Source organism: Eleutherodactylus coqui, chromosome 6 (assembly GCF_035609145.1).
Source record: "Eleutherodactylus coqui strain aEleCoq1 chromosome 6, aEleCoq1.hap1, whole genome shotgun sequence".
Lineage (NCBI taxonomy): Eukaryota > Metazoa > Chordata > Amphibia > Anura > Eleutherodactylidae > Eleutherodactylus > Eleutherodactylus coqui.
Window position 1 is genome coordinate 126,206,708 of NC_089842.1, and position 12,566 is coordinate 126,219,273.

The 12,566-nt window shown below is 41.2% G+C and overlaps 1 protein-coding gene across 3 annotated transcripts in view; it reads left to right on the plus strand.

Moving 5' to 3' along the window:
- CCDC88C (coiled-coil domain containing 88C) overlaps positions 1 to 12,353 on the plus strand; it is a 108,795-nt gene extending 96,442 nt beyond the window's left edge. For all 3 annotated transcript variants that reach the window (XM_066607552.1, XM_066607554.1, XM_066607555.1), the window contains 3 exons: positions 3,014 to 3,082; positions 4,279 to 4,583; positions 7,315 to 12,353. In XM_066607552.1, the coding sequence (XP_066463649.1) occupies positions 3,014 to 3,082; positions 4,279 to 4,583; positions 7,315 to 8,232 (1,292 nt within the window). In that variant the 3' untranslated portion in view covers positions 8,233 to 12,353. The remainder of the gene's footprint in view (positions 1 to 3,013; positions 3,083 to 4,278; positions 4,584 to 7,314) is intronic.
- The last annotated feature ends 213 nt before the right edge of the window (positions 12,354 to 12,566 follow it).

The following is a 12,566-nucleotide window of genomic DNA, read 5'->3' on the forward strand; positions in this document are numbered from 1 at the left end:
TAGTTTTTTTGAATTGAGCGATAACAGCCTGCACCGCTGATAAGTTTATCACAGTTGGCAGCGCTGATAAGATTCTTTCAGCTCACGGCTCGCTGGTAGTTCACGTGGGACATGAGCTGTAATCGCGGAGAACAATACAGCCGTTTGCTTATGCAAAACAGATGTATTGTTCGCCAAGCGCTAGTGGCAGTGTCCCGCTCCGCCTGCATAGCTCTTAAGCAGCTACTTAACTACTATAGACTATGCAAAAATGATTGCTCAAATCTGTCACTGAAATTGTCAGTGTAAATGGGGTCTATGTCAGATACTGATATGAACTCCTTGGCAGGATTTACTGTGAGTGGTAAAATAATCACGGTCAGAATAACCTAGTCAAAAGTCAACAGCCTCAAAAAAAATAAAAAACAGGCACGGACGTATCCATTTTTTTTTTCAGGCACTGAAAAAAGTGTCTTATTTTTATGGACTATTCAAGAATTTCGGGACGGTTGACAATCCTGGGCTGTTACAGACACGTTGATTTCAGTGGTCTATGACTATTATACTGATTGGTTTAGTAAGTGTTGCAAAATCTTACTTTTGACTCTTTGCTTGAGTGGAGAGCAGTCCAATGAAGTGCACACTCCCACCATTGTCCTCCTCCCTCCAGATGCTGATTGACAGGTTCCTCTGTATACACAGTGTAGAATGATGGAAGAAAAAAAGGTGGAGCAACCCAGCTGGAAAAGAAACAGGATGTGAGTGGAAGTAGGGAGCTTAATTATTGCAGTGAGATAAGAGTCGTCTTGTTTATGGAAGGTGCTGCCCACCCCAAATGACGTTCTTTGGGTAAATGTATAGAACAAGAAGTGGGGAAAATAGAAATTATCTTATGCACAGGTGAATGTGGCGCAACCTTCAGCCATAATATAAATTCTAGAAATTAGGTATTTTGCCAAAAAGATCTGTTTTTATTTTTAAAACCAGCTTGTGCGAGGCGTTTTGAGGTATGGGGACCACTTCCTGGGGTTATACATCTAAAGATGCTAACCATGTATCTGACATAGAGTTCTTTAGGCAATGTGTTTTAACCCCTTAAGAACCAGGCTGTTTTGTACCTTAAGGACCACACATCTTAGGGATTTTACCCGTGTGGTGGTTTTGCTGCCCTATTTTTTTTTTTCCTTCAGCTACCAAAATTATTTTTGCTGCATTTTGTTTCTGTGATTATATAGGGCTATTATTTCAATATCATTTTTACTGACTTTTTCCATTTTGTAATTTTATTGGGGGTGAACTGCTAAAGAGCCTTTTTTTTTTTTTTTTTTAAATTAGTAAATTTACGCAAAAATAAAAGTATAATGGGAATGTGTTCCCTTATTTTGTTTCAGATGTTCTGATATATAATATGTATGGTCTTGGATTGCATAGCGCATACGGCGACTGTTTTAGTTGCTGTCTGCTTTGGTTTGTCGCCCTTTTTTTTTCATGCATATCTTTTATTTATTCTGTAGTTTTTTTTTACTTATTTATGTAACAATATTTTTTTTTTACCATCTATGACCTCCATGATGGCCTATAGGACCTCTGCGGGACATTCACATGATCTTTTATTTTTTTATTATACAATTTTCCATTGTAGCTGGAGCATCCATAGGAGCCTCAGTTACAGGGAAAAAATGCCCCAGTAGTGACATTAGTCACTGTCAGAGCTAATCATGGTCTGCTAGGTCACATGATCGCTGGCTTGCGTAGTGGAAAAAAACACTTCCGCTTTTATTTCTTAGTATGTGCTATGTACCTAGGAAAGAAAAAAAAAACGCTTCTCCCTTCTCCTTCGGGTTCTCAGCTGTGACTAACAGCCGAACACCCGACCTGCTTCTGCTTGATTATAGGAGCAGAGGCTTAAAGGGGTTGTCCCGCGGTGAAATGCAAATTTTTTTTTCAGCCTACCCCCGCATTCTGCCCTGTTAAAATCAATACCGTTTGTAATTTAAAAAAAAAACCGCTTACCTCCTTCCCAGTTCGCGCAGCATCTTCTTTTCTTCTTTTAAAGATGGCCGCCGGTCCTTTCCCAATGATGCACCGCGGTTTTCTCCCATGGTGCACCATGGTTTTCTCCCACGGTGCACCGCGGGTCTTCTCCCATGGTGCACCATGGGCTCTGTGCGGTCCATTGCCGATTCCAGCCTCCTGATTGGCTGGAATCGGCACACGTGACGGGGCGGGGCTACGTGATGACGTGTAGAAGGGGGCGGAGCCAGAACGCCACTCGTGCCCGGACCGACCAGAAGGCAGAAGACCCTTCTGCGCAAGCGCGTCTAATCGGGCGATTAGACGGAGCCATGGAGACGGGGATGCCAGCAACGGAGTGGGTAAGTGAATAACTTCTGTATAGCTCATATTTAATGCACGATGTATATTACAAAGTGCATTAATATGGCCATACAGAAGTGTATAACCCCACTTGCTTTCGCGGCACAACCCCTTTAATCCCACGCCATATTTTTGCTATTGGCCAGGATTAAAGCCCAAGACCAAGCACCATAAATTTACAGCACTTGGTCCTTAAGGGGTTAATAACAGATCTTTTTAGCAAAATACCTAATCTCAAGAATTTATGTAATGTCTGAAAGATCCGCCACATTCACACAGTCTGTATGCACAGTAACACAGAAGGACCAACCTATTATCATCTGGAGGTAGGAGCAAAGTGGGGAGTATATATGAATATGCAATACATAAGCCCTGCAAAGTTTAAAGGGTGGTCTACTGGTTTTGCAAGTCCTAATTGGTACAAGTGGCAGATCACTGAAATTAGTGTGTCAGTCACTATACTCTGCTGCCCACAGCCCAGGATGCTGAGGTGACCTTTAAACCTTTTGGGATTAAAATAAGAATCTAGTCATTAGTTAAGACCATGTTGTCCCATACTTTTACAGTGGGTTCGGGTTTATTGCTGAACATGCTAGACACAGATAAAGGTTCTTAGGCTCTTCCTACAACTCGTACTTATTGAAAAATCTCTTTTCAGCCCCTCGGTCCAACAGTCTAGAGAACAGCAGAAACCCATCCACCAGCAGCTCACCGCTGACCCTGAAAGGTAAGCGCGCCCCAATGTGTTCTGTATAACAAGCTATCAAAACTGAAGAGATTCGTACCACAGCGGATTTTCTAGAATGGATACAATTGTAATCAAACCTCAGCTGTGAGATGTTTTAGGTCTAGTCAAGCATTTTCCCATTCAACAGCTGCAAGCAGATATTTTGAAGGTGGTGAGATAAGACACGGGGATTTTTCAAAGACTTTGTGGCAGAAGTCCGATGTTGCAACTTTGCTTTCTGCCGCAGATGTTCCAGTGAGCAATTCAGTGACATAATAGACAGCTTTTAATGAGCAAGTTGTGGATTCTAAAACGGTATTTTATACCTCATACATATGCAGCAGGAACAAACAAGGGTGCACCAGGGAGAAGCTCCAAGGCAAGGTCGCCCTTTCCAGTGCAGGTGCTCTTGTTTTGCTAAGGTATAAAGGGCCGGTAGTAGAGGCAGTATCCCCCTCTGTTGTCTGTTCTATAGCTGAATATCGCTTCACAGTTTTTGCTTATTTAGTTATGAATTTGGTTTAGTCTAGATTGATTTTATTGCATAAATATAATTTACATTTTATTGATCTACAGGTTTGTCGTAGGATACTTTTTACACAACATAGTTTATTAGACACCTTGTTTGTTTTCAATGATAGTAGAGATGAGCGAACCTACTCGTTTAGGGTGTTTTTGCACTCGAGCACCGCTTTTTCTGAGTAACTGACTACGCGGACGAAAAGATTCGGGGGGCGCCAGGGGTGGGCAGGGGGTTGCAGAGGGGAGTGGGGGGGGGGGGAGAGCTCCCCCCTGTTCCCCACTGCTACCCCACCGCTCCACCACGCTGCCCCCCAAATCTTTTCATCCGAGTAGTCAGTTACTTGGAAAAAGTGGCGCTCGAGTGCAAAAACTCCCTAAACGAGTAGGTTCGCTCATCTCTAAATGATAGTAAATGCTGACAGAACCCTGACCGTGTGAAGATGGGTGATATAAATATAAAATGGTATATTGGAAAGCTGCTCAACATTCATTATACAATGGCTCAGCTTGATTTTAATAAAGATTATGGAACTTTTTAAACACTTGTAAATCCTGTATAAATATGCAACAAATTTCACTGGTTGATATTTGTATTATAAGCCTGAAATTGATAAAAATGTACAACATGATTTAATAGGATTATTAGCGCTTCTCTATCTTTATTTTAAATCTAGGTTCTCCGGGTTTCCATCCAGGAAGGCCAGAGAGTATGAGTAGTGATGATTTCATCCACACCAAGGAAGCTACTACTCTACCTAGAGATCCCTACATTGGTCGTACCAACTCCCCCTTGCTGGGCTCTGGCACTAAACCTGAAGTACCTTCTAACCGAAATAGTTTGGTGTCCTACCACAATCCTGAGCGAAGGCTGCCACGCCAATCCCAACCAAAGCCGCGGCCACGGTCTGGGTCTCCAGGCAGTGAGATGGTGACACTGGAGGAATTTTTGAATGAAAGTCATCAGCTATCTCCACCCGCTGTAAGTATCAGGGATAGGCTATTAGCGACAGGCTAGACTAACAATGGAATTGCAATAAGCAGGCCTCTTGGATCCACCTGAGACCCTTTTTTTTTTTTTTCTCTAAGTGGCAAAAGATTTGCGTAAGCAGCACCAATCTAGTCCCAGTCAGGGTCGGGCAAACAAATGCAACAGCCAAAGTGTTCAGGAGACCGAACCTTACTCCTGGAAAATGTCCAATGCAAAGAAAGACTTCAAGGAGCTTGAGAAAGGCCAAGATGGCCGAAACGTCGCCTTTTTGTATGTGATGGAGGAATAAAAACCTTCTTTGTGGATTAGCACCTCTGATGCTGCCGAAGTCTTTCTTTGCATTGGACTTTTTTTCCTAAATGTCTAAATTCTCAGAAAATGAGTTTGCTTATATGTCTCGGTTGCCAATATTTAATAATGACATTAAACTCCTCTCCCGTTCGAAAACCCATCCGGTGATTCGTACTGGCAGAACTGCGCTTTTTTTGATGCTGTTGTAATTTTGATATGGTTTTTACTGCATCAACAATGCATGCATTTTTGCTAATGTGGTTTTTGATGCAGTTTTTATACACTCTAACTGCCCCCCCCCCTCCCCTGTGTGAATACAGACCTGCTTGATAATATAGGTAGATAAAATGTAAATGAGGAGTGCAGAATTTGGGTTTTTGTTTTTTGCTTTTATTTGGGAAGCTGATAATCTTTGCTCTTACGTCCCCGTCTCTCCTCTAGTAACGGCACCATATAATTGACAATGGGCTCATCACCCTTCAGGAGTTTCTGTTAGAAGCAGATTCCCTTCCTCTCATTCCCTTTCCCCCATGGTTCACCTCAAGGAACCTTCAGAATTATCACTGGGAACTTTTTCGCCATCTCTTGACAACTGCGCATGGAGGCAATGTGCAGACCAGGGCAACAGGAGAGCATCCTCACTATATATTCCCACGGTATTCCACTACAATTCTCTGTCCCCTCAGCTTCTGTCCTCCAAATTCTCACTCCACCGAGTGCATGTCTAACAAACACTATTGGTATCTTGGAGCAGCATTTATTAACTGGCTGGGCCATTCAACCTGTGGGAGTCTCTCTGTTATCTACATGTGCACATTAACATTATGGTACAAAGTGGATAATCTAATCTTCATACTAGGCAGGGCTGCGTTAACTCTGACTTATGTTTGAACATTCCTGACATTTTTTTGTTGGAAAAGTTTTGTTCTCATAAATCAAGAATATTTGTGTAATTGGAAGAAGGCGGTATGAAACGGAGACTGTACACTGGCTGATCACTTGTCACTGTGACTTTATTTACATTTTTTCTTTTACTATATCTCTGTACTGTACATTCATTCTGCAGTTTGATGGCTGCATTGTTTAGGTGAATGATCCAATGTACAATCTTGGGCCATATGCAGATTGCTTTAAAACTCTCCAGTGAGCTTTCTAAGCAGGGTGGTTCAGTTGAACCCCTGAAAATGGAATTTAAATGTATCCCAGAGTATAGCCATTCACTTTAATGAGATAAACGGAGTCCAAAGGTATAACATTGGACTCTGATCTGGTTTATATCTGTTTTGGAGGACATAATATATATGGCTATGGGCACCCTAAAAGGGAGTTTGACCCTCTCACTACTCCAGCTTCGAAGCCAAAGTTCTCATTTGATTCCTCCATATGATAGGTCTATGCCAGTATAGTTTACAGAGTTGACACGGAAAATCTACTGCATACTCTAAGTTCAGTGTATCATCTTATGATATATGTAGTTGAGACCCATGATCAGTGTAAGGGAGTCCCAAATAACTCCTATCCTGTGGATAATTTTGGCATAACCCCTTTAACTTTGGTCAAAACTGACAATATGTTTGTTACCTTCCTCTTAAAGTGGTATTCTGGGACTTTTACCCAACAGTTAATCTTTGGGGGTCTGCCACTTGGGATCCCTCTTAATTAGCTGATCTCAGTCCTCGCACTTATTGCAGCCAAGACAAATGCTAGCAGTTCTGTCCTCAGTGCAGTCTGAGCTGGAAGTGTAATAGAACGCAGAGCTCCCATTGATTTCAGTTGGAGCTATACTTCTATTACACTTCTGGTTCCATCCGGAATGAGGAGGGAAAAGTCAACATCCGACTCTGCTGCAATGAGTGCAGGGGCTGAGATCAGCTGATCATTAGCGCTCCTGAGGGCCACGGACTCCCAAAGATCAGCTGCTGATGGCCTATCTTGAGGATAGGTCATTAATACTAAAAGTGGTAAAAGTCCTGGAATTCCTCTTGAAAGCATGTTCAGATAATGCTAATTTCCCACAGCAAATTTGGTGTATTTTTCTCCCTGTGCATTGAGAAGAGTGAGATTCAGACTGATTTTTTTTTCCTGCAGCGCATGAATAAGATTTAGAAAATCTCATCTGCTTTGATGTTGCTACTGTAAATTATGTGGATTTTCCATGCAATTTACAGCAAACCCACACTATGTGAACATGGCTTTAGAAGTGATCTATTATTTGTAAGAGATCTCAAAATGCAATTTAACGAAACAATGTTAAAAAAAAAAGTACATGTACAGCATGAGGGTCATTTATATTAGCAATTGACCTGATTGCAGGGGTGCTTTTTACTGTATAAACATTGATGTGCAAAGCTTGGAGTTACAGTTGGAACAGATTGAAGTGTTGAAGTCATCTTGATAATACAATTGACTATTCTTTCTATTCTCTTTGCAGGAAACATCAAGTGGTCAAGATGAATTGTTGGGAGATTATTTCAAGAAAAGAAGTGACTCTTCTGACTTGGGAGGCTCAATGGTTCCAGCCGGTTATAGAGACTTTCAGTCCACACCGCCAGATTATGTTAATCTATCAGCCAAATTATTAGGGGATGCTGGAAATGTCAAACCTGGGAGGCCAGGCCAATATGTCAAGCCTAACTTGCGACCAATAGATCCTACAACTAACCAATCTGCTCCACTCAGACGTCCTCAAATGCAACAGCCTGCCACCCTCCCTAAGCAAGTTCCTGAACCTCAGCACCCGGGGTCCCTGGCTGCTAGGAGCAGCTCCTTGAGCAGGGCTTTTAGCCTGGCGACAGCAGATCTTCTCAAGGCCAATGGTCCAGAAATGAACCGTATAGAGAAACCAGAGTTTGAAACCCCTATGCTGAAGGACTTTAGTGGTCAAATCTTAAGAACATCTACACCTACTGGCTCCCCAAGAGACAGACTACAGCCTGCTAGGATATCCAACCCACCAAAAGGTGATGATTTTCGCACACGATCTTTGGATACACGACGCTTATCACTAGCAGTCTCCAGAGAAGACAAGACACTACAAGCAGCCCTATCCACCAGCTCCTTACAACAGCCTTGTACTTCTACACAGGTTTCCGGTAGAGGTAGGCCCAGACCCATCTCTCGATATGGAGAAGTGGCCATGGTTTCACCAGTAAGACCGATATCCAGCATCCCTGAGGTGGAAAGTCAGACGGGAACTGGTAATCCTAAACCGCCAAATACGTCTTCTGACTGCCACCCTCCACCAACTGCTGAAGACAATCCTAACAAAACCTCCCCCAAAAGTACTCCTGCCTCCCCAGATTCCAACTCCGACCCACAGACTGTTTGGTATGAGTATGGTTGTGTATGACTGGTAGAATAAACACTGGATTTCTGCATAGGACATTAGGATATAGGAATAATATCTAAGCATAAAACACTTGAACTTCCAGTGCTGCACGTACTTTTGTTTCATCTGGGTCTGTGCTGTACTTGATGTCAGAATTTGAAATGATGACCTCTGCAGCTGAACCTAAGTATGTATTAATGAAGGACCAGTGTAGCTGTTCAAGTCACCATTGTGTAGACTACCATTGTTCTGTAAATTCTGCTGTTAACCCAAATCAGGCCAACCCCAACCTAGTACTTACAATGGTGTCTAGAAGTTGCACAGGACTCAGTATACACAATGTACAACTGCATGCTGCAGTTACTACCGGGTGCTGATGAAGTGGATGCACACTGGTCAGAGAGTACGATTACTCTTACTTTTTAAAGGGGCCTCTTATTTATTCCCTACTTCACCACTGAGTATATGAAAATCCACAAATATGGTCTTGTGCCTGTGCTCCGCTGCTCTTCGTTCTGATCTTGCACTTTTCTCCGTCTTTTTGCTTAGAATTCTCTAATGTCTTGAGGGTATATAAAGCCTGCGGTATATTATACAGGTTAATAGATAATCCCTTAGAATTACATATAGATGTTTTTTAATTAAAAAAAAACTGATTTATTAATTTATTAAACTGATTCACTACTGAATATTTACAATTAGAAGCCCATTGCCTTTGATGGTGACACATGCTGGACTGTATAGTAGATTCATTCACTGGCAGCTGTGTCATACATACTGTATAGGGTTATCTTGTTGTAAGAATATGGTGGTAACACTGGATTACATAGGAAGTCATATATATTGGGGGTCTGTTTATTATTGAGTAGGTATCGAGAATATTTTTGGGCCTATTACCACCACTGTGTACATACAGTTCTATGTTGTTTTGATATGTAAATACATATTCCTTTAAGGGGTTGTACCAATGTATTTTATTACTGGACCATAGCTGGGGTCAAAAGCAGGTCCATGCCTGAAAAATACCTAAGCAGCAGAAGTACTTAAAGGGGTTGTCTCGCGAAAGCAAGTGGGGTTCAGCACTTCTGTATGGCCATATTAATGCACTTTGTAATATACATCGTGCATTAAATATGAGCCATACAGAAGTTATTCACTTACCTTCCCTGCACTGGCGTCCCCGTCTCCATGGCGCCGTCTAATTTCAGCATCTAATCGCCCGATTAGAAGCGCTTGCGCAGAAGGGTCTTTTCGCGAGACAACCCCTTTAAGGCTCTCCATTTTTTTTTGTATTTTTTTTTTCCTTACCTTCAAAAAAGTATGTAAAAACGCGTGTTTTTTATTTTTTTTACAGTAAACATGCTTTTTGCAAACCTTTTTGGGTGGCCTTTTTTCATTCACACATTTTTAACATGCGTTTTTTTTCTGGCATTCTTCATGTGTAATACAGAAGGTTATGCTAGTAAAGAAAATGCCAAACCTATGCTCTGCTACGATTGAAAAAAATGACTCAAAAAATGCATAACAAGTGAAAAAAAGCACAAAACTATGTAACTGTAGCAGGTTTATTATTTCCCTATCAACTTGCAGTTAACATTTGGCTGAAGCAAAAAAAAACGCCACTAGATACATGGCGCTTGTCCTTAAGAAGAAAAAAAAGCTGTTTGTGAAACTCCCCTTAAAGGGAATCTGTCGGCTCAGTTATGCTGTGCATCATGTTGTAGAGCAGGAGGAGCGGAGCCGACTGACATATACACAAAATTATTTGGACACTGCAGAAAAATCAGCAAATATGCAAATACTGAGTTTGCCGAACGGTATGCTGGGAAGCGCCTGGGTAAAATAAAAAGCTGCTTGTTTTGTAATTATTATTCATTTATCCGATCAAGTACTTGTGGGACAAACTGGAGTGACTGGTACGACACCGCCACCCACGCTCATCTGCACAACAATTTCTTCTCATAGCCTGGTAGAGGAATGGCGAGCAATTCCTGCCCAGACTTGAAGAACTTGTGAAAAGTATGCCGACGGTTACCGCTGTAATACAAGCAAAAGGAGGCCGACACGTTACTAAATACAATAATAAAGCACTTGTTCTGAAAAACATGCAGTGTCCAAATACATTTGTCCATATAGTGTAGTTTCATGGGAAAAAAGACTCAGTATAACTTTTGTTTTATTCATTTCAATCTTTGCTCATTCTGAGCTGAGAAGTCCAATGGGCGGAGCTATCAGTGATTGACAGCTGTGAATTCCTATGCATACAGAAATGACTGTCAGTCACTGACAGCACCTCCCACTGGACCTCTAAACCCACAATGAGTAGGGATTTAAATCAACAAAATACAAGTTAAGCTATATGCATACGGATGTTTAAAACATCACACCCAAGAGTCTTAAGCACAACTCGCATCAGACAGCACATGGACATCCCACCCGTGTGCTATCCGGTGTGTGGGACACCGCAGATTTACTTGTGCTCTACTCGGCATGCTGCTTTTTTTTAACTCTTAACTATGTCTGATTTAAAAAAAATAAAAATAAAAAAATGTGAATAAATGTCAAATGAACTCAGTTTGATTTTCAGACCGTTTTTTTTCTTTGGTTCAAAAAACAGAAAGAAAAATTGTCGTTGTGAAAGTAGCCTTATACTGTGGAGTTTTTTTTCCCCCACAAACCTATATATCAATCTGCTCAGCTCCTCCTGCTCTACGGCATGATGCCTGCAAGCATGTTCAAGTGGACAGAATTCCCTTAAGGGTAGTTTCACATGAGAGAGAAAATTGTCTTTTTTTTTTTTTTTTTTAAACCTGATGTGAGATTCAGTAAAAAAGCAATTGTTTCCTTCCCATCTGCGATGCTTTCACTGATGTGATGTTGAGAGAACAAAAAAAAAATCGTGGCATACTCTATCTTTTTGCGATGTGCAACTTTTTTATTATTTTTTTGTTATCTCGCAAGTGTCCTTTTTATCGCATCGCAATGCAACAAACTTATCGCGTGATCTTATTGCGGGCAGCAGCAATGCGATGCGAGATTCTTAAAAAAAAAAAAAGTATTGCTGGTGCTCAAAAACTGCGGGTACAAAGACGTGATTTTCTTGCGGCAAAATCATGAACGCCTATGGGAATCTAGCCTAAGGAAGTAATCTATGTGCTGTTAAGTGGCTCATTAACCCCTTCTGGATTTTTGACATTTGCTGAAAAAATAAGTTATATAATATTATGTAATATATTATCCACACGTTCTTCGGCATCTTGTCCTTGCAGCTGGTTACATAATATATATCTATCCAACTCCAAGGACAAGATGCCAAAGCTTTTGTAAACTTTCAAAGCCTTGAAAAGTCCATAAAAATGTGACAGACATTACATGACAGTAAATTCCTTTAATTTGGCATTAGTGCTTGATTATCAGACATTCTAGATTCAGATGCCATAGCAGAGTATATGCTGTATTTATGAAGACTGCAAAAGGACAATGCTTAAATATTCCCTTATTCATGCTGCTCAGTTTTTCGGCTCGCATCCTATGTTTCAGTTCTATAAACAGGTGCCAGATTACAGATGTTCTGGATTATTAAATGCTGTAGTAAAGCTGCTGAGAATGTTGAAGACATAATTGTGTTTCCTTGCTTTAATTGATTATTGCATAAATGAAAAAGGAGGGGACAGACTTCTGAAATGCCCGTCGGTGGCACCAATTTTGGCTGTACCCAATGTGCTGTAGACACACGTGCACTTTGTCATGACCCTGCTGCGGTTCGTTCAGGCTTGTAGGAGGATTAGCCGCCTTGATCTGTACATAGGATGTAAATGATTGTATTATACAGATTTGGTCTGTAAATAAATGTTTGTGATTTAATTAATTGCTGGCTCCTGCTTGCTGACATGACCCTGAGGCACAGCAGCATCAGCACAAGCCAGACCTCAGTGTAATAATGGTGCTACTTACAGCCATACTGTATCATGAGCAGCAATGCAGGGGGGGTTGTTACAATGTAACACTCCTCTCTCGTGTGTTTGTCAGTTAATGCTGTTCGCCAACTGATCACTGGATTGTTCTTGTGATTCTATCCATATAATTCATGTATGGAAAATGCTTCAGTTTTTGTAATATGGAAATAAATGTGTGATTTCTGATACCCTGTCTTTTTCGTTCATTTGCTTTGCCCATTACAGTGGTAAAGGATATCAAACTTTTTGGCTGTGATAGAAAGGCTCTTTTCACATCATGTTTGGAGCCTATACTTGTGATCCTTCTGACATACACCTATAATGTAAGCTGAAGACGTGATGTGAGCAGAGTAACACCTCTTGTAATGATTCATTGGCTTATACAAGGTGTGCAGCTCA